Source organism: Hyalella azteca, unplaced genomic scaffold (assembly GCF_000764305.2).
Source record: "Hyalella azteca isolate HAZT.00-mixed unplaced genomic scaffold, Hazt_2.0.2 contig336, whole genome shotgun sequence".
Lineage (NCBI taxonomy): Eukaryota > Metazoa > Arthropoda > Malacostraca > Amphipoda > Hyalellidae > Hyalella > Hyalella azteca.
The window spans coordinates 275,747-288,826 of record NW_025930689.1 but is presented as its reverse complement, the minus strand read 5'-3'; the positions used below and the strand labels follow the sequence as shown (position 1 = coordinate 288,826).

At 38.9% G+C, this 13,080-nt stretch overlaps 1 protein-coding gene across 3 annotated transcripts; it reads right to left on the bottom strand.

The window, feature by feature from the left end:
• Positions 1-5,134: 5,134 nt before the first annotated feature.
• Positions 5,135-10,830, bottom strand: LOC108672706. 3 transcript variants are annotated; one of them, XM_018160422.2, is made up of 5 exons: positions 10,747-10,830; positions 6,847-8,628; positions 6,187-6,336; positions 5,491-5,519; positions 5,135-5,251 (listed from the first exon to the last, which is right to left on the bottom strand). In XM_018160422.2, the coding sequence occupies exons 1-5, from the start codon at positions 10,750-10,752 to the stop codon at positions 5,224-5,226; spliced, it is 1,995 nt and encodes a 664-aa protein (XP_018015911.1). In that variant the 5' UTR covers positions 10,753-10,830; the 3' UTR covers positions 5,135-5,223. The 3 variants fall into 3 exon arrangements, with proteins under 3 accessions (XP_018015911.1, XP_018015910.1, XP_018015912.1); XM_018160421.2 differs by lacking the exon at positions 5,135-5,251 and having other exon boundaries at positions 5,394-5,519; XM_018160423.2 differs by lacking the exon at positions 5,135-5,251 and having other exon boundaries at positions 5,461-5,519; positions 6,257-6,336.
• Between the last annotated feature and the right edge of the window lie 2,250 nt (positions 10,831-13,080).

Below are 13,080 nucleotides of genomic sequence, written 5' to 3'. Positions count from 1 at the left end.
AAGAATACTTTTTTATTCAGTGAATTTTTTTTATTACTATATGCATTTTTAGAAGAGTATGCATAAAAAAATTGTGATTGTAATAAAATTAATATACGATTTTTGTACAAAACGAGAGGAAACAATAATTATTCAGGTTCACGTAGAACTCTATTGGTATATCCTTATTTTATATTACTGGTAAAATATCAATTTACGTATAGCATTACACTGTTAAATTTATATTTTGTTTTAACATTGTTATTACATTACACGGAATAACATTACACTGTGCGGTATAGGTTGATAATAAACACTCCGTAAAATAAGTGAGACAGTCCGAATATCGATTTAATTTCTGTTAATACATTTGTCATCCTGGTTCAGTTTAGCCCGGATAAGGAGCGTATCATTGCTACGTGCAGAAAGTGTATCACTATTTGTACAGGATGACCCGCCCATTTTTCTCAGTGAAGAGTTAGGTAACGCGCAAGTTCCTAAGAAGATGTCCGGAATAATTGACTAAGTTGCTCTCCCTGATAAATGGCCGCCAGATGTCCGTCTGTGTGGCAACTTTCCTGCCATTTAATTAATATCAGGACTTAATTGTTTACGACGTCAGTGATGGGGGAAGAAAATGACCTCATTTTGCAAAAAAAATGACCCAATTGCATATAGTTCATAATTAATATCAGGACTTACTTGTTTACGCCGTCAGTGATGGGGCAAGAAAATGACCTCATTTTGCAAAAAAATGACCCAATTGCATATAGTTCATAATTAATATCAGGACTTAATTGTTTACGCCGTCAGTGATGGGGCAAGAAAATGACCTCATTTTGCAAAAAAATTACCCAACTGCATATAGTTCATAATAAATATAAGGACTTAATTGTCTGCGACGTCAATGATAAAAGAAAATTAGCGCATCAAATTGACCACTAAAACACTAATAATTAATATGACACATGATGATGTTCTTCACGAACATCTGTGAATGTAAATTTTCGGCTTTCAATTTTTTTTTTCAATAAAGTGCAGAAAAATTATTTGTAATTAAAATCTTATAAATTAAAGAAGAAATCATTATAATACACTAAAATATCTAAGTATACGCATTTTCAATCTTCATGAAATACAGGGGTTGGACAAAGTAAAGATAATACCTTAAAAATACGCAAAGTTCATTTTAGTATGGAGAAGGTCCACCTTATGCGACAATTACAACCTCAATTCTCCCAGGTATTGAGTTTTACAAATTGCGAATTATTTTCACACAAATTTAGCCATATTTTTAAATTAAACCCTCTTATACACCCTCTTCATTCAGTTTAACCCCAGTTCAACCATCTTTCGGCCTTTTTTTGACCCTCTCCCAACCTATACTCGGTCAGATATCGGCAATAAGGTAAACGATGATTCATCAGAGAACATCACATTTTTTCACTGCTCAAGGGACAAATTCTGGATATTTTTAAATCACTCTTAACGTTTTGTAGCATTTGTAGTTGAAACCAGAGGTTTTCTAATTGGCAGCTTTTCTATAGAATTCTGATATTTGCAGCTCCCGACAAACAGTTTTTACGAAAACTGGGTTCTGTAGGTGTCCATTATGGTATGCTGTAATTTTCACAGCAATGATCTTCCGCCTTTTTCACAAAATTTTATTTAAAGACCGAAGGCCTCTCTCAGATAACCACAACTTTCAGCAGCACCAGTGCTTTGAAGAGGACTTTTTTCCTTCTCTTTCAAAAGCAGTCATTACATACGTTAAATGTTCGAGAAATTTCTATCACACTAGCACCCGCCATACGGGCACAACAATTTGGCCACTTTGAAATTCAGAGAGGTTTGCCAATTTCATGAGGTAATAATTGCCATTTCTTTTCAAAAATAGCTGCAAAAGTCTGGAATTTCATTTAGCAACGATAATAAGAAGTGAAACATAAAAATATGTCAGATTTTTATTGTTTAAAACGTGTTCTAAAATTATGAAGTCAAAATGTTAGGCGTTTCCCTTATTTTGAGAGTGGTGGAGTGAGAGTTTCCCTTATTCATTTAGAGTGGATTCAAGCAACACTCAAAAACAACTTTCTCCATATTCATTAATTTGCCTTTAAATTGAAAACAAAACAAAAATTAGGAAGAGATCGAAAAATAAATATTCAGATATTGGACCTTTGCATATTATTAAATATGTTCTTACGGCTGATTACTAAAAATGTGCGTATGGAAAATTTATTTTGACTGGGGACTGGATATCAAAATGTCTTGACCATAGAGGAGACAAACGAATTGTGAAAAGTATCCTCAGACGAGGATATTTTTTCCCTAGAGTAATATTACCCGGCAAATTTTGCCCGGGTTCTCACAAATTGTAGAGCTCCGCAGTCCTTCGAATTCTATGAAATATTAATTTTATTCGAAATTATTCTATAGATTAATCATACATGTACGAATTGACGTTTAATTCCAATACTTGAGTTCTAAGTTTCACTTTATGATGGCGGACTCAGTGATCGACATTTACCACAAAACTGAAAATTAAAAAAAAAAAAACGTAAAACTCGACAGCTAAGTTTTTACTTCATTTCCTGAACAAGTGAAATGGCTTGAGACGCCCGTGATGAGTTGACTAACTAACTTTTTAACTTTGTTGAAGGCTCAACGATGGCCATTTTAAGTTCAAGCTCCACTTGATGAGGTGTCGCAACTTCGTGCATCAACTTGGCGGTGTGACAAGGACCGCTTCGGAGAGAAGTGCCCGCGAGACTTGGACCGATTCGGACAGATCGTTGCAGCGAGACGGGTACCGATTTAGACATTGTTGCAGCGAGACGGGTCCAGATTCAGGCAGATTGTTGCAGCGAGACAAGGCTTGATTCCGACAGATTGTTGCAGCGATACGGGTACCAATTTAAACAGATTGCTTGCAGCGAGACAAGGACCGATCAAGACAGATCGTTGCAGCGTGACAAGGACCGATTCAGGCAGATCGTTGCAGCGAAACGGGTTCAGATTCAGGCAGATTGTTGCAGCGAGGCAAGGATCAATTCAGGCAGATTGTTGCAGCGAGACAATAATAGCAGCGTTGATAATATGTCCGTAAACAAAGGGTTTAGCGATGACGAAGTTGAATCAAACGACTGTTCTGGCACTCATGAAATTTAAAACCCATTTTTGCCGTCTTGAACTGAATAAATTTAAAAGTTTGTGGAAATTTCAAAGTTAAAGCTAATAAGTCCCTTATATGAACAGCATTTGAACATACAACTGTTGATGAATCATGAAAGGTATGCTCAAAGATGCAGTTTTAAAATGGCTGAACTGACTCGTACTAAAATTGGAGAAAGTAATTTCGGAACGGCCGAACTGACATTAATGCTATTGATGTAACCACAGCGCAAATAGGAATAGAATGAATTCCTTCTGTTATAGGTGAAATTTTGTGTTGCATCATTGTAGTTATCAACGAAAAACACAAATTCTGAAACGGGTGAACTAATATCTAAAAAATTTGTGCTGCCACTGCGCAGTTAAAAAAGAATGAAATCCTCGTGTCAGGCAATATTTGGTGTTGAATCATTTAAGTTTTAACCGGAAAATGCATTAACAAACCGGCTGAAGTGAGACGGCTGAAGTTGAAGTTATAAAGTTATTTATGCTAACTATATTTCAAAAATGGCTGAATTGACACTCGGAAAATTTGAACTGCATTTTTACCGTTTAAAGTGAATAAATAAAGTTTCGGAGAATTTTAAAGTTGAATTTGAAAAGTTATCTATTCTAATTCTATTTCAGAAACGGCTGAACTGACACTCGTGAAATTTGAAAAACATTTTTGCCGTTTCAAAGTATATAAATTCCGAGGTTTGGAAATTTTCAAGATGATTTTAAGAAGTTATTTGTACTAAATCTATTTAGAAACTGCCAAACGGAATTTAATGAAATTTTAACGGCATTTTTGCCGTTTTAAAGTTAACACATTTCTAGGAATAGGAGAGTTTTGAAGTTAAATTTAAAAAATTATTTATACAAATTCTACTTCAGAATCGGCTGAACTGATACTAGTGATATTTGAACTACATATTTGCCGTTTTAAAGTGAATAAATTTATAGGGTTGGGAGAATTTGTCCAGTTACATGTAGAAATTTATTCATACAATTTCTATCTCAGAAGAGGCTGGAATGACACTTATGAACAGCATTATTGTCGTTCTAGGGTAAATAATTTGTAGATTTGGGGGAATTTCAAAGTTTAATCTACAACATCATTTATTTGAACAACATTTGAACATACAACTGATTCTGAATTATACCATTTATTACCGAAAATACAATTTTGAAACGGATTAACTGACTCCTCTAGAAATTGGAGAACCTAATTTTGGAACGGCCACACTGACATTTATGATATTAATGAAGCCACTATAGCTGCGCAGTTAAGAAGTGAGTCACAGAAACAGCTGAACTGACGCTCGTGAAATTTTGCCGTTTCAAAGTGAAAAACTTTCCAGGTTTGGGAGAATTTCGGGGGACCCTGCGATTATAGTTCAGAGGACAAGGAATGGAGCAGAGAGGTGTGGGTTCGATGTACGACAGTTCAGCTCAGAACTGGCAAGGCAAGGAGGCCGGGCGGTTAAGCACAGCAAAAATTAGAGCAGTGAATTGCTTGTTCAAGACCGCAGCAAGCTGTGAATGTTCTGTGATAATAATAATCGGTGGCAGATCTAACGGCCTAATAAAGCTAATACCTCTATATAATAACATGTAATACTTGTGTGTCATTATGTATCAATTAAACGGTTTAGGCCATCTATTGCTCTTGGAACAATTTCATACTTTTACATTCTTAGTGCTATTCCTGCCTGATCCATAAAATAAGTCAAACCATGAAACGTAAACAGTTGTCTGTTATCCTAAGCATTAAGATTTTCCTATTGACACCTCCGCCTACCTGGCACATGTGAACAAACACAAGTATGGTCTGTGGTGCGCTCACTGAGGCTCTGGGGGAACGTTTATTGATAACTTAATGATAGTGAGAAATATTGTGAGTTAAAGAACTAATCCCTGAATGCCCTCTTTTGTGGCGTTCTTTCAAGGACCTCAGACGTAGGAGACGTCCAGTGGTCTGAGATACAGCATGGACGTTCAGTGGTCTGAGATACAGCATGGACGTTCAGTGGTCTTGAGACGCAAGGGACTTCCACTGGTCACCGACGTAGTGAGTGTCCAAGGACCTCAGACGTAGTGGACGTCTGCGTGGTATATTGATTTTAGGTACAAGTGTATAGAAAACAACCAACGAAAACGACAAAACTTTTATTCAGAAGTCCAGGCGAAGTAGTTAACATCTTCCATTAGTGAGATGATAACGGCAAAGGTTGCAAAAGCTGTAGAATAAGTACAGCATGGACGTCCAGTGGTCTGAGACGCAAGGGACTTCCAGTGGTCACCGACGTAGTGAGTGTCCAAGGACCTCAGACGTAGTGGACGTCTGCGTGGTATCCCAGTCCATCATCGTAGAATTTTACAATCTGTAGGGAAAAAAAGCATAAATTACTTCATTCATTATGAATTTTAGATCATTTTTATACGAAATTGAAAGTGAGATTAGCAGCACGGCAATTAAAAATTCATTTTAAATTAGGTATTCAACAAGTTTTTTCTTTGGATTAAACTGTCATAGTGATGCGTATTTACTCCACAACACGAGACCTTAATTTGAAGGCATCGGAGCCTATTGTAATTAGATCTGCTTAATGTTTGTGCTGCATTTGTGCATGAAAACGTATAAAAAACCATTTTTAATTCGCTAAGAAATTGATAGAGGGTAAATTTCCCGGCATATCTAATTCTAAATTTTACAAGTTTACATTATTAGTCGAATTGATTTATTTCTCATAGTTGTTTTCATTTTAATAACAAAACGATACCTTACCAGCACAATATTTCTTAGCCATAACATTGGTCAGAATTATTCCAGGAATTTCTAAATTTATCTAAATCTATCAAATTCAGACAATATCGACGCAAAATTGCATGAAATATTTGCCCTCCAGATAATCGGAAAACTCGAAAAATTATTACTTGGTCATTTCCAGATGGACTGTTTTCGATCAGTGAACATGCGCTAATATATTAGATTTTCGTTATCAGCGTCAAAGATAGGAACTTTTTGTGTGAGATTTGGCCAGGAATCACCTGCGTGCGTCCGTCGGGGAGCAAGACGCTGTACTGCCCCTGGGTGAGCTCACCGTCGCTCTTCTCGTACCTGCTGTAGGAGGAGCCCGAGTGGTCGTCCTCCACGCTGTAGCTGAAACGGTAGCCTCGCCCCGGCTCTTCCGTGCTGGGCTGAGAACCAAAAATTAGGAAGATTAAAGTGAGACATTATCTGCCAAAATGCTTTCAGTGAGATTTACCTATTACGTTTTTATTGGATATTACCTAAACAACTGGAAAAGAGGAGTTTAATGATTAACGCAAGAATACTAGGAAAAGGATATTGTCGTTTGACTTAATCAAGTGAAAGATATCTATTATATTAAAATTTTCTCATTATTTATCGATGGTATGAATTACCGACCAAAATTTGAAATCAAAATGCTTCGAGAGGGTCGAATGAAGTTTATGCCAAATTAATAAATGTGGTATTTCATAAAGCCTCAAACAAGATACGCATCCGAATGACAAGTATTTCTAACTCTTCGTTTGGTGCTCAAACGGTACTCAGGCGACCAAATCTTATGCGCTTATTCATATTCGTTTATAATAATTTCCTACTGGAATTACATTCTAAAAAGAAATAAGAAAAACCTTTGATGCCTGAAAACACGGACCGGTAGCTAGTAATTGCCAACTCACCGACTTCTCTGGCGTTGGAACCACGACTTGGGCAGAAGCTTTAGTTTCCGTCAGTTCTTCAAGAGGAAGTTGCCCGATTCCTCCGCTGAACACAAGTAGTTTTTCTTTTTCGACCTCTTTCTCCTCGTTATTAGGACGAATAAATAAGGCTGGCAAGTCGGGAATCTCGATTACAGCCACGTTATCTGGCAATGCCTCTTGCAGAGGCAAGACGACATCTTCGCCCTGAGAAAGGATTTCTGCCGTTTCAACGGGAAGCACAAAATCCCCTTTCACAGCCTTGTGCGGAAACTTTTCTTTGAGTCGTTGTATTAGGAAAGTTGGTGACGTGCGACTAGCAATCGGTGTCAAAAGAGGGCGAGGAGGCTCAGGAAGAATCTTCAAATCGTCGAGTGATTCGCTGAAAGAACTAGAGGAAGATTCTAAGTTTTCTTCAGGCTGAATTATCGAGGTGTCTTTTACCTGTTCTTTTTCCTTCGTAACTTCGCCCAAGAATGATGGTGTAGATTTTGTCTCAATGACTTCTTCGGTTTGTTTAAATTTATTGTTCGAGCTAACCAGCGCTGCAATATTGAATTGGACCCTGTTGACTTCTGTGGCGTTCAATTTGGGACCGTTACTCGTAAAGTTCGATGGATATATCTTCCTGATGACAGTGATATCTCCTTGTGATAAGTGATTGTTTGATACGTTTCTAGTGAGTGATATTGGGCCCTCATCAATTGCTGTAGTAATGTCTTCATTTCTATTTTCTTCTGGACTTTTCTTTTCTTGTTGTGTAGTCGAGGTTGAGGCAGATAGCTTAGTTACTTTATCTTCAGATGTGCTGAAATCGAATGTACCAACTCTAAAAACAGGTATTACTTGTTGTTTATTTTCTTCTACAATGCCAGGTGATATGTTTGGAACTCTTATTGTCATGTAGTCAGTTATCTGAGGTGTAAATACTTGAAAATGGGATTGCGAAGCACTGTCGCTCGAACTCGGAGTCGCTTCATCGCCAGGCGGCACAATCGTTGTAACACCAGATTCTTCATCTATCCCTGTTTCAATTTGAATACTTCCCTCAGTGATTACTTCTTCACTTCCAGTTCCTGCATCAACAGTTTCTTCTGTGCCACTTTCCACTGCAATTGATGAAGAAACTCCGTACATATCAACGGGAATGACAGACTCAACAACAGATCCATCTTTTGGGACCGCTACAGCCGGAACGAAAGTGTTTTGTTGTACTGGGACAGCTTGATGAGCAACAATGGAATCCTTAACAACAGAAAGAGCTAACGCCGGCGGCAAGATTGCTGATGCTAATGGCTGAGTTTGTGTAACTTGGTTCCTGGTACCCAAACCTAAGTTCTTAAAAGAATTTCCATCATTTGATGCAACATGTGAAGGCCTTTCTAGAGGTAAAGTGTGAATTCCAGAGTTAACTGGTAGGGTGCCTCTGAGAAAGGGATCACTATTCAGCTTGAGGCTTTTCACGGCTTCAAAATCATTAGGTGGACACACGTATGGTACTGTTTGGTAACTGCTACGTACTGGCTCAGACTGTGGAACAGTTGCAGGTTGGGCTTCACTTTGCTGAGTCAAGACGTACTGAGGAAACTGTTGCGGGTACACTCGGTACAGCCGAATTGGGATAGGATGTCGCTTCAAGAAAGGACCTTGTCTCCCAGACCAGGCTCCGAAGTTGAACAAACGTCCTTGTCTAAACAGTGAGGGGAACTGCCCGGTGCAAACGGAGGCGTATACACCAAAAACGACCCAAGCCACCAGATGGACCTGAAATTATAATTAAAATATAAAATCACAGTAAAATAATTTCATGCACAATTTAAAATTGCCAAAATATTTCGTGAAGTGGAAGTAGACAAGAATTTGTACTACTCTTGGCCCAGACAAGCCCGGTAGCTTGCAGCTAATCAATGTCATCGTGGGTGGCACACGAGCAAGGCATTTGTTTTGACCAGAGGCGAGTGTCGGGTTGTTCAACCAGCTTGACCTTGCATCAGTAGCTCCGCCACTCTCTCTCCTCCTCCTCACTCTCACTGCCTGGCAGAAGTGAGAGTGAAGAGTCACTCTCTCAAATCCGAACCCAGCTTCGTCAATACTAGGTGGCATGAAAAGCTCTCATCTTACCTTATTTTGACTTCATCTCTCTTATCATTATGGTAACTTATAAGTATTTCTGGACATTGTGTGATAGCTCACCTGCTTTACGAAACATACTGTCGAGTGCATATTTCCTAAGTGATTCTCTCATAATCATATATTTCTGAAAAAATTACCAAAAATTTACTAATGTGGCATCCAGCATTCATATATATATGAAATGTGCCGCCAATGTGGCTCGTCGAAGGCATTTATATAGCCGTTGTATGAAGTCTGCCTTCGGCTCGCTGAGGCAGCCGGGTTCATCGTCCGTGCCGTGGCCTGAGGCCCAGGCAGACGAGGCCGCGGCACCGCCCGCCAGAGCCTCCGCCGATTCATTCTGTGTATTCACTCTCACACGATACACGACGTAAAGATGACTACTTACACTTGAGGATGAATACTTGAACTAGAGGAAGATTCTAAGTTTTCTTCAGGCTACATTATCTAGGAGTCTTTTACCTGTGATACGGAATCTTTTTCCTTCGATATATGAATCATTCAAATATTCATTTATGAGCATCCACAGGCACATTCACACACATCCTCAATCACGTACGTACGCAAGCACACGCATGGCGAGTTTCAAACATTAGCACAAGCATGAATATAGATTATATATTTATTGTGCCGCACAATAGGCGGCATTTAGGTGAAAATAGATGACCGACCCTGCTTGCTTCTTATTTGAGTAATATAGAATTCCAATAAAGTTGAACTTCTCTTCACTTTCACAGTAATGAAAGTTAAATTTGATCAAGCTCATTGATACAATGATGCGTAAATATACAAGACAACACAAATGACACCGGCAAATGACTTACGTTGTTTTATACAACTTACGCCATATTTTATAGTGAATTCAAGACGTACAAGGTACTCATACATTTAAAACTCTTAAGATGTATAAAACACTTATGAATGCGTTTGTAACCACAGCCATAATATCCTTCCAGAGTATGACAATCATCAAGCCCATTTGGCAAATATGGCTCGCTACTTCTCTGCGTTGCAGTTTCCACCGTTGCAACTTGACTTATCCAGCTCGTCAAGAAGGGAGTTAAAAATAATGGCTATATAAGCTTATATTTGCACCCAAAATAACAATAGAAGCGCCTGAATTTCTGTTTTTAATTGCTTACTCGTCGTCTGAAAAGCCGTTTTGTTTAAATGTTTACTTCATGACACTTGCGTTTCAATGCTAAATAGCTTCCATGAACAAATCAACTATAGGCATTTCAAGCCCAGCATGGCTGAAGCCAGCTTTATTAAAATAAAATTCTTCGTAGTTATAGCATTTTATTTCTTCGTGTTTCTTGCATGTATATTATAGCACTCTTTATCAATATCACGCTTTTTTCCCACCTTCTAATCATGCATATTAATACGAGTGAACACTGCAAAAATAGCCTATGTCAGCAACATGAGTGTACACAATATATACGCTGTAATTTTCACATTCAATCGAAAGTGAGCCGCCAGATCGTGAATTTATGGATAGTACAATAAAGTTGTACAATAGACGTAGGTTGTACAATTGACCGTTGTCGATTTCATAAAGACGTAATTATTGAACTCAAAACTAGTACATATATGTGCTAAAACTATTACAAAGTGATTTCAACATGGACACAAATTTCGGGCAGTAACGAGTTCCAAAAGTCGACTTTGAGAAAATGCACAAGTACATGTCAATATTCTTGACGGATTAAGTTCTCTTAACATTTTTCAAAGAATAATTCTGGTTACCTTCATAATGAGCGCTGCGCTGGAGCGTGTCGGGAGAAGACGACCCGCAGACCTTGACTGTGCCGACGCTGCTGTTGCTGCCTGGCGACTGCCGCGAACCTGGTGACCTCCGCAGTGCGGCGGCTGCGGCTGCTGCTGCTGCTGCTGCTGCTGCTGCTGCTGCTGCTGCTGCTACTGCTGCTACTATGGAGCACAGTACTTCTGAAGCGACTGCTGATGCTGGAAGAGTGCACACAGTAAAACTATAGCTGCGACTGATGCTGGAACAGTGCACACACTACTACTATAGGTACGGCTGATGCTGTAACAGTGCACACAGTACTCTTATAGCTGCGACTGCTGCTGGAACTGTGCAACAACTTTTGTACATAGTATTCATAACGCTGCTGCAATTATTTCCAACAGTACTCTAGCTGCTGCTGGTGCCGCTGCCGACGCTTCTGTTACATGTTATAATATTTCTGTAGCTACTTTTGTATGAGTGCGTTCGATTCTAGCGACGACTGCTGTTGTGGCTTAAGTGTCAACGCGCTTTGATTTGGTAGCTCCCATACATATTCTTACTCTAGCTGTGCTACGATAGCTGCTATCAAGTATCAATAGAATATAATATCTTTATGACTCCATTGATACTTAAGGCTTCTGTTAACATTATTCGCTGCAATCATATGTTGATACGGCTGTTTATTGTGCTGCGGTAGTAAAACTATAAAGTTTTTACGATTCGCATTGCGGTGCTGCGTTGTCTGTTTCTGCACGACAACATTTAAATAGTTGCTTTGGCTGTATCTCTTGTGTACGAAATGAGTCTCTTCCATACTAATTGCATGCTGTACGGCGATGCGGCTCAATCAAGAGATACTTTGAAGCTGATGTGTTTCGTTCGTTACGTGATGTTGATTGTGCTGCTGCTAAATCATGTTTAAATTTATATTGCTGGTCTTCGTTGTGCGGTTGCGCGTGTTACTCCATGCATTGTAGCCAAGCGTGTGTTACTTTACCCGTATGTTTGTTCCTCCATTAAATGTCAATATTAAGTTGGCCTATCAAGGACGACCAGGTGGCACTTGGTTTTCGTGTTCGTTAATTGCTGTTACATAAATTGTGGCAATTAGGTTTGCTTTCATTCTTGTCCTAAATCCCATTCAATCTTTTTTTATTTATTCATTCAAGAATCTTCTATGTGCTAAGGATTTGGATAGTTTGGATCGCAGGATTTTCGCAATCTCTTGAAGAAGTTCTGAAAACATTTATTTTGAACCCTCTATTTTGTGATCGCAGGATCAGATAGAAAAAAATACTAAATCTCGTTTACGCGACGACCCTTCAAATTGCAACACCGATGCCATTTCATCGACGACCAGCATCTTAATTTCGCCCTCCTTATTTGGCTCATCACTAATTAAAAACCAAAATCTGTGCTCCCGGACTGTTATCCGCACTGTTCAGTGTACATGACCGGTGACCATGACGGTAACTTGATTTTATGTTCTGCTACTGCGGAATGTGCACTTTTTCTTCCGATATTCTACATAAAATGGAGAAGTAAAACTAAACTCAACAAGATCAATGAGAAACTTCAAACCTATAAAGGGTAATCTTTAGTGCATGTCTCTCAGGGCTTTGGAACTCCAAGAATGCCATTAATCTAACAGGATTATCCCCAGTCGAGATCAAGCCCAGGGTCGTTATAGGAGCAGGAACACAGGCGATGAAGGAGAACAAATGTACGTCTGGTTTCAAGGCCAGCAGTACTGCAAGTCAACGTCCTCTCAAAACACTAGAGAAAATCAGCGTCTTGTACTCTTCCTCCTTAATTATTGATGCAGCGCAGCGCGCGGCGGGTCTGGCGTAGAGCCGACGGGCACCGTGCGTTTTTTCAGGCATCGTGCATCGCTTCCACATTCTTGAGACTCGTTTAGGGGTAGTTGACTCTATCTCAATTCAATACCGTTTTCTTTCGTCAATACATTATTATCAATTCATGTGGTTCTCTCCACGTCAAATTAATTAACAATTAATTAAATATCTTTCCCCGTCAAATTAACTTGCAGCCTTTCATTCCTGGAAACAGAGTCGAAGCTTCTTGCAATTTTTCCTTCACACGTTCATTTTCAACGAACCAAACCAAGATCCCACGATAGAATAACATTAAACTCAGCAAGTGTTTCCTGAGCGTTAAATTTTTCTAATGTTGTTAGAGCACTCTTCCGAAAAACAAATTTTTAATGATATCAATAAAATCGTTAGTAGCATCGCATGCAATAAGAATTTGTGTGAACAATTTCATGCTTGTAAACGCGAAAACGGACGTTTCTCAATCGGACGCAGCAT